The sequence below is a fragment of the Mesocricetus auratus genome, unplaced genomic scaffold (genome assembly GCF_017639785.1).
Source record: "Mesocricetus auratus isolate SY011 unplaced genomic scaffold, BCM_Maur_2.0 Super-Scaffold_100022, whole genome shotgun sequence".
Taxonomy (NCBI): Eukaryota; Metazoa; Chordata; class Mammalia; order Rodentia; family Cricetidae; genus Mesocricetus; species Mesocricetus auratus.
The window spans coordinates 2,196,705-2,205,263 of NW_024429203.1; the positions used below are offsets into that span (position 1 = coordinate 2,196,705).

At 53.5% G+C, this 8,559-nt stretch overlaps 1 protein-coding gene across 2 annotated transcripts; it reads right to left on the bottom strand.

Moving 5' to 3' along the window:
• Nucleotides 1-822: 822 nt before the first annotated feature.
• On the bottom strand, nucleotides 823-5,681 carry Epor (erythropoietin receptor). 2 transcript variants are annotated; one of them, XM_013119371.3, is made up of 8 exons: nucleotides 5,426-5,681; nucleotides 4,269-4,401; nucleotides 3,778-3,953; nucleotides 3,534-3,691; nucleotides 2,813-2,966; nucleotides 2,643-2,730; nucleotides 1,889-1,976; nucleotides 823-1,795 (listed from the first exon to the last, which is right to left on the bottom strand). In XM_013119371.3, the coding sequence occupies exons 1-8, from the start codon at nucleotides 5,538-5,540 to the stop codon at nucleotides 1,184-1,186; spliced, it is 1,524 nt and encodes a 507-aa protein (XP_012974825.1). In that variant the 5' UTR covers nucleotides 5,541-5,681; the 3' UTR covers nucleotides 823-1,183. The 2 variants fall into 2 exon arrangements, with proteins under 2 accessions (XP_012974825.1, XP_040586132.1); XM_040730198.1 differs by lacking the exon at nucleotides 5,426-5,681 and adding an exon at nucleotides 4,817-5,410.
• Nucleotides 5,682-8,559: the final 2,878 nt, after the last annotated feature.

Here is an 8,559-nt window from a genome sequence, read left to right on the forward strand (position 1 = left end):
TTTGGTGCTGCGGCCGTCTGAGCAGTTTCCACTTCTGTAAGTAACCCCTCACCCATAATCCTGCACATAACCCCAGATTGGTTCATCAAATGGGACTTTGGTGCCACTCATTCTTTGGTCTGTCGTAGAATTTCTACTCAGAGTGAGTGGATGTTACTTCATGTCCCCAGAAGCAGTGTCACAAAGCATCGGATAAGGCACTAAGTTTCAGGTGGGTGTGTTGGCACTAGTCCAACGTACTCTGACTGTTGTGTCCCAACTTTCATTGCCAGATCCAAACTTTCAGTCTTAGCTCAATGACTTCAGCTGTGTTTTCCCATAGTTTAGGTTCATGAAAGATGGGAATTGAGGGTGTTTACTGAGGCCCTGGCCGAGGGCAGAGTCCTGCCTACCGTGTATGAAGCTTGAGTTCAATCCCCAGCACCACATTAGCTCAGTGTGGCAGAACAAGCCTGGAGTCCCAGCACTTGGGAGGTAGAGGCAGAAGCATCATGAGTTCAAGGTCACCTTCAACTACCATGTGTCAAATAACTAAAATATGGACTAGCACGAGAACGCAGAGTAAAGACATTTCCCATGCAAGCCTAAGGACATGAGTTTCACATCGCTGAACTCATGCGAGAAACAAACAAAAAAGCCTGGCTGTGGTGTGTGGTCTGATCCAGAATCCAAAGGCAAGATGTACAGAGATCAGAGAAACAACCAGAAGCATAGACAGCTGGCCTTGGACACAAAGTATGGCAGGAGCAAAGCTCTCTGTCGTACATGAGTTGAGGCTACATGCACCCACATATATGTACACACACAAGTAAGACAAAGTCATGGTAGAAAAACCGATATGTATTAAACTTCTATATACAGACAGCTAACGGTCCATCTTAACATTGCAAGGCTGTCACTTCCTGGGCGGGATGGGCTAAGCAGAGGGCCAAGGTCAGCTGTATCTTTAAGTATGGCCTCGACAGGTGGTGGTGGCTCATGCCTTTAATCCCAGCACTCGGGAGGAAGAGGCAGGCGGATCTCTGTGAGTTTGAGACCAACCTGTTCTTCAAAGAGAGTTCTAGGACAGCCTCCAAAGCCACAGAGAAACTCTGTCTCAAACAAACAAAACAAAACAAAACAAAAAAGGCCTCACAAACCCTGCTCAAGAAACTGTGGGCTTGGAATCCTGTAGCTTGGAGTCCTAGGAGCAGGCCACATAGCTGGGGTGCAGACGCTCTGGGTCTGGGACAAGGCTATTCTCATAGGGGTGGGAGTAGGGCCCGCCAGATGAGTCCCCATGGACTCCCTGGGAGCCCCCCGAACTGTAATCTGCTGAGATGCCCGAATCCGACACCACAAGGTACAGGCACTTCAGGTGAGGTGGGGTGGGAGGGAGCTCAGGAGGCCGTACCCTCGGGCATAGGCGCTGCGAGTTGGGGTCCAGGATGGTGTACTCAAAGCTGGAAGGGGAGGTGCCCTCCGGCCGGGGCTTTGAGGCCAAGTCCGAGGGGCAGGAAGATGCTTCTGAGCCTGCATCCATAGTCCCTGGGTCCACACTGTCTCCAGATCCAGAGAGGTCTTCACTGCATGGGCTCCGGGGCAGCAGCCACCCATCCAATACCAGGTAGGTGTCCTGGGCATGTTCACTGCCCACTGGCTCCAGTAAGGGCCCCTTATCATCCGCCCCTGGCTCCCCTGCCTGTGGCACCCCCCAGCAGCGCTCTGAGAGGACTTCAAGGTGGGCAGGTGGATCCTCGAGGAAGGAGTTGCTTGGGCTCCACCACAGACAGCCATCATGCTGTAGCAGCCACAGCTGGGAAGAGAGCACCCTCCTGCTCAGAGGCCCGGGCTTCTGTGTTCGTCAGAAGGCAGCCCCAGGAGCGCAGAGAACAAGCAGGTCACCTACCTGGAAGTTACCCTTGTGGGTGGTGAACAGACCCTCGAACTCACTCTCTGGGCTTGGGATGCCAGGCCAGATCTTCTGCTTCAGGGTCCTGTGAAAGTTGTCAGAAACGAGTCCATGGATGTGTGATGCTGGACACTCACCCACACCCTCTCAGACTCCCATCCACAGTGACACCAATGTTCCTGCCGGGGTGGGAAACAGCCTGTGGAGGAGGCATCATGGGGCCCTACAGAAGGTTAGCTAGGATCGTTTAGTCCCTGCTTCTTCACACTCTTCATCACTCTTTTCCATGGGCTGGGGGTGGGATCCCCAGAACCGCCAGAACGTGTGTGTGTGTGTGTGTGTTAGCGCGCGTGTGCGCGTGCTTCAACGAAGTAAATACACAGGCCCACGAAAGGCAAACAGGATGTGAGCTTTCTGGAAAAGTAGGAAAGGCAAAGCTTTGAGTGCACCGAGAATTATAAACACCTCAGGTCATTAAAGCCACTGGGCTTAAATATCTCCCATTAACTAGCTGGTGATTTGACAAAGTTGACTACATTGGGAAACGGAACCCACAAAGGACTGCAGGAAGAAGTCATCGCCAAAATCAACGAACTACAGTAGGTGTCCCAGAACAAAGAATTCAAGAGTCTGGGGTGTCGTCTGACTTGCATTCTATCACAGGCGACTTCGTGACTCTGGGCAAGAGCCTCAGCCTTGCTTTCTCTAGAGGAAGATGTAAGTTAGAGCTTAGCTCGGGTTGGGGGCTCACCGGCGGTGGGACAGCAGGGCCAGCACTGCCAGCAGCAGCGAGATGAGAACGAGGATGAGAGACAGCGTCAGGATGAGAGGGTCCAGGTCTGGGAGACAGGAAGGAGGTCAGGGAGGTTTGCCCGGTGTTTGGCACGCCTCATCCTTCACTCTGGGGAATTGGGGCCTCACCGCTAGCGGTCAGCAGCGACGCGGGCTCAGACCAGGCGCTCCAGAAGCCGCTGAAGCTCGGCTCGGCCATGCGCGCTCGAACAGCGAAGGTGTAGCGCGTTCCGCCCCGCAGGTTGCTCAGAACACACTCGGTGCGCCCTTCCAGGACCTCCACCTAGGGGCGGGTGAAGCCAGGAGAGATCTAACCAACTAGCACCCAGTGAGAAGAGGATGTGCGAGCTTGCGCGGAGTCATCTAGCCAGCACCCCAATAAGGAGAAGGGTACTTCTCAAGTAACCGTATCAACAGGCAAGGCAATCACAGCAAGGACCCCCACCCCCACCCCAAGTCAAGGGCTGGCTCTGGGTTAAAGGCAGAGCCAGACCCCTCACAGAGAGCGCCTCCTTGCGGTCTGAGGATAAGAACCAGGTTGTGAGAGGGGTTGAGGCTCTGATGGGTTGCCCGGGAAGCCTGAGCAAAGTGGGAGTGGGGGAAGTGGGCGTGACTAATGTGAGCTAGCTCAGTGGACCCAAGCGGTGAAGGCTCGCTAAAGTTGTTCGCTGGCCTCTACAAGTGCACCCAACACACACATACATAAATGCTATCTTTTAAAAACGTTTAAATGTCGGAAAAGAGAGCAACTGAAAAAGAGCGGTGGGATGTTGGGCACTGGGGGCGGGCCCTGAAGGAGTGGGACTTTGGGCTTGGGCTGTTGGAGGCGGCTGTCCGCTCCGGCTCTCACCCTTTGCGTGCCCCCCGCCCGGTTGCCTGCAGACACGTCCACTTCGTAGCGGATGTGGGTGGTCATAGGTGCTCCGGGAGGTGGCAGCCAGCGCAGCAGCACGTGGCTGCCCTCCTCTGCCCGACGCGCCAGCAGCCCCGCGGGGGCGTCCAGGAGCACTGCGGAAAGTGAAGTGGGTCGTGTAGGCGGGGACCCGGCCCTGGCTCCGCCCCGACGGATGCCGCTCCCATCCCCTCTCACCTACCAACTTCATTGATGTGGATGATGCGGTGGTAGCGAGGAGATCCGGAGGCTGCCGTCACGCGCAGCTCCAGCGGCACGAAGCTCGACGTGTCGGCGGTCGGCAGAGAACACCAGAAACGCACGGAGCCGCGGACTGTGGGCGCCTGGTGCAGGCGACATGACTTTCGTGACTCACCCCTGTGCAACCAGGGAAACCGAGAAGAAGTTGAACTAGCAGGGAGGGTAGGAGGCGACTGGAGAGTTTCTGCTATCTTTTGCTCAGATAGTGGAAACCAGAGCATTTTGATCACGGAGTGCCCCACCTCCAACGTGACACCGGAGCCCAATTATTCCAGCCCCGGTCACCAGGGGGCAACCTCCACCCCCCAACTTGCCACCCTTAACCCTGACTCCAGACGGAGAGGGGGGATGGGGGAACGGACATTCCAGTCTATCCAGGAAGCCCCGCTGCCCGCACTCCAGCCTTAGGTCACCCAGTCCTGGGGGACTCACTCGAGTTGGTAAGAGAAGCTGTAGTTGAAGCCCATCCCGGAGCTCGCCGCTTCCTCCCAGAAACACACCAAGTCCTCCAACCGCTGGGTGAAACACAGAAGCTCTTCGGAGCCCCGGGATGCCAGCAGGGCCGCTAGGGAGGGGGTTGCCATGGCGTGGGTAGGTGGGTGGTGGTCAGGGAAGTCGAGGCCTGTCCTCCACAGTCCCCTTACCCTCCCTCCTGTCGCCTGTGCAGACCCGATAATTTTAGTGCCCCGCCCTCATCTCCATAAGGGCCTTCGAGGGGTCTTGCAGAAGTGGCCTAGAGCTCCTAAGCGTAGTGACCCAGCCTGCCTTGTCCCACCCCCATGCACACGCCCTCTATCCTGCAAGTTGAGCGGTGCTCGCCCCGCCCTAGCGCGCGTGTGTGCAGCGAACTGACCTCCTATCGGTCCCGGCAGGCACCCGGTTGCCCGCCGATAGCGCCAACCGTGTCCCCCGCCCTCCTTCCTCCTCCTAGCAAGCGGTGCAAGAGATCTAGCACCATCCGCCCGCCAAACCGTGTTTACTTGCATGCAGCCAGGTCCTGCACTCCAAACCGTGTTTACAGTCGCATGCAGCCAGGTCCTGCAGATCCTCTTCACAGGGCCACTGTGAGCTTGATCGCCCCCAGCCAGGAGCTTTGACCTACCCTGCCCTTGCGATTTCTAGTCCCGTCCCAGACTCCCTCAAAACACAAAACAGAGCCAAATGTGTTGGCTAACACCACCCCGGCAACTGGGAGGTGGAGGCAGGAGGATCAGGAGTTGAAGCCCAACCTCTGTTACATTGTGAGTTTGAGGGCAGCCTGAGCTACATGAGACCCTGCCTCAGAAATAAAAACAAAAACAAAACCAGTACAGGCATGGTGACACTTGCCTTTAATCCTAGCAGCTGAAGGCCAGCCTTGTCTACCTAGTGAGATCTTGTTCAAACAAACAGCTAAAACGAGCTTAAGCCCTTCTAAGACTTCTCCGCCTGGCATCACTCCAGGGTCAGACATCGACAGACACCAGTTTGGCCCCTAGAAACCCATCTGGGGGTTCAGAGGACCTATAGTCCTGGGACCAGACTGGAAATTCAGGTCATAGAATTGCCCTCTATGACTAATGAGGAGGTAACCCATGTGCAGCTCTTACCTTTGCTCTCAAACTTGGGGTCCGGGAGGCTGGGTGAGGGAGCCCAGGCTGCTCCAGCAAGTAGGAGCCAGAGGGGGCCAACCCGAGGCCAGAGGGGTGCCCTGAGGTGGTCCATGGTGCAGCCCCAGCTTCAGGAAGCCCAGGGCTGCAGCCCCTCTGTGTCCCCCCCGCCTCCCCTCCCCGTTGCTCTCCTCCCTTTCCCCTAGTCCACAGCTGGGTCAGCAGCAGCTGCCGGACACAGCTGGCCAGGAGCTTCCAAGTGGCAGCTCCCTCCAGGGGGCGGGGCCAGCACGCAGTCGGGGACAGATAAGCCACAAGCCTCCGGAGGGAACAGGGGCCCTCTTGGGCACAGCAGCTGCCTAAACCAATGTAGGGAGTGGGGCAGGGTTTTGGGGGGGCGTTGTGTGTGGGTTGCTAACGTGGTCATGGACAGGTGACTTAACCTTCTTTACGTTTAGTCAGGGCGTCTGTAAATGTAGCCTGCTGCGCAGCCCCTCGGGAAGCTATGCTAATGCTCCAGGCAGGATCTCTTTCTTAACGCGGTTTGAAATAAGAATCCTAGACTACCAACTGGCGCGTGAGCAGGACCCGCCGTGCTTTTGACAAACAACATACTATGGTGTTTTTTGTTTGTGGATTACACAGATTTTGGAACATATCATTTATGTTTTTAAAAATAGTAAACATTTGTGTGTGTGCGCGCGCGTGTATGCAGGAAACACGGCTCAGAACAACTTGGGAGCCAGCTCTCTCCTGCCGTGGGTTCCCAGCACTGATGAGCTTAGGTCTTCAAGCTTAGCAGACGGGACCTTTTCCTGCTGAACCGTCTCACCAGCCCTGGTCTCTTTTTCCCACAGGGTCTGGAAAAGCTATACAGATCCACTGTCTGACTAAGGGTGGTCTTGACCCTCCGTCCTCCGCCTCCACTCCCTTTGTGTTGGAATGGCAGGCAAGCACCACCATCTCCAGTCTGTGTGGTGCTGACTGGGCCTCAAGCATGCTGGGCAAGTGCTCTACCAACTAAGCTACAGCCCCAGGATGGGTTTTTTATTTTCTTTTTGCCACAGTCCAGACTGTCCTGGAATTGTGGCAATCCTCCTGTCTCAGGTTCCTGATTGCTGGGATCACAGACCTGTGCCACCACAGGGTCAGGGTCAAAGTTGAATGGAGTATATAGCTCAGTGGTGAGGCACTTGCCTAGCAGGTGGCAAGCCTTGGGTTTATTTCCAGCACCACCAAGATAGACAGGTGGATACATACATGTATACATGGGTAGGCATGTATGGATACATACAAACATGGATATAAACATAGGATACATGTATGGATATGGACATAGATACATACATGGATAGATAGGTAGACAGATAGATAAATACATAAGCACATAAGAGCACCCGCTGCTCTTGCAGAGAACCTGGTTTCAATTCCCAGCACTCACACAGTGTCTCACAACTGTCTGTAACTCCAGTTCCAGGGGATCCAACACCCTCTCCTGGTCTCCATGGACATGGTACACATGTGCACATATGTAAATACAGGCAAAAGGCTCAAACATACGAAACAACAGCAAAAGACAGCTACCAATGTGACCCTATTCCTCAAGAAATGGGCTTTTGGGGCACTTGTATATGTCTTTTTTTTTATGTATACAATCTTCTGCCTGCAGGCCAGCAGAGGGCATCAGAGCTAGTTCAAGGTGGTTGTGAGCCACCATGTGGTTGCTGGGAATTGAACTCAAGACCTTTTGGAAGAACAGTCAGTGCTCTTAACCGCTGAGCCATCTCTCCAGCCCATCTTATTATGTCTTAAAAAACTCTTTGGAGACAGTTTGGTTATGTGTCAAAGGCTCTTCCTACCTGCTCCTCTTTCCCCACCCAAGCTGTGATTACAGATGTGTGCCACCAGGCCTGGCCTGGAGATGGGTGTGGGATGGGGAGAACACACTCAAGCTAGTTCAAATGGACTTTATTATTATTTTTATTCTTAAATCTGCCTGTATACCACAAGAGGGCACCAGATCCAACTATAGATAGTTGTTAGCCATGTAACTCAGGACCTCTGGAAGAGCAGGCAGTGCTCTTAACCTCCGAGCCTTCTCTACAGTCTGATACAAATTGTCTTTTTTTTTTTTTTTTTGGTTTTTCGAGACAGGGTTTCTCTGTATTGTTTTGGAAGCTGTCCTGGAACTCGCTCTGTAGACCAGGCTGGCCTCGAACTCACAGAGATCCGCCTGCCTCTGCTTCCTGAGTGCTGGGATTAAAGGCATGAGCCACCAACGCCCAGCTACAAACTGTCTTGACAAGTTAACATCAGTGAAAGAAAGACACCTGGGCTGGAGAGACGCTCAGCAGTTAAAAGCACCCAGGTTTGATTCCTGAACCCACTTAGTGACCCGCAACTAACTGTCTGCAACCCCAGTTCTATCCTCGAACATAAAGTAGATAAAAATAAGTAAGTACTTTAGGACATAGGTATGTGTGGTGGTGCACACTGCTAGTCTCAGCACTCAGATGGCAGAGGCAGGCAGATAGATCTCTGCGAGTTCTAGGCCAGCCTGGTCTACAGAGCTGGTTCCAGGATAGCCAGAGCTATACAAAGAGACCCTGTCTCGAAAAAACCAATAATAACAATAACAACAACAATACAAATAATAATGAATAAAATAGAATTAAATAAAATTTGAAAATGTTAAAAAGATTGTAATTGGTCTCTCAAACCTTATACGATGCTTACATGCTTTTCAACACGTGCCTTCCAAATATGCTACTGAGACAATGTTCAGAACAACAGAAATGGTTTTTATCCCCGCTCCCAGAATTCTCTCTCTTCCTCCTAGCAGCTCTTAAACTTACCTTGAATACACGTTTCCTCTCAAACTCTACCCAGGATCTGAAACCTCCCTGCCAGGCCCGGAGATGAGGGTAGAGCCTGGACCTGGCCAGTGGTCAGGACAGTGACTGGTTCAGACATGACCCAGGTTCACCCAAGGGATTCACCATGCTCTAGGATTTAGCAAATGGGAGCAAGAAGCACTGTTCCCGGCTATGTGTAGAGCCTGTGAGACGTAAGGCTACCACTGCTGCCCTGTGAGGCGTAACCTTTGAAGCCCAGAGAACACTTGAGAAATAGTG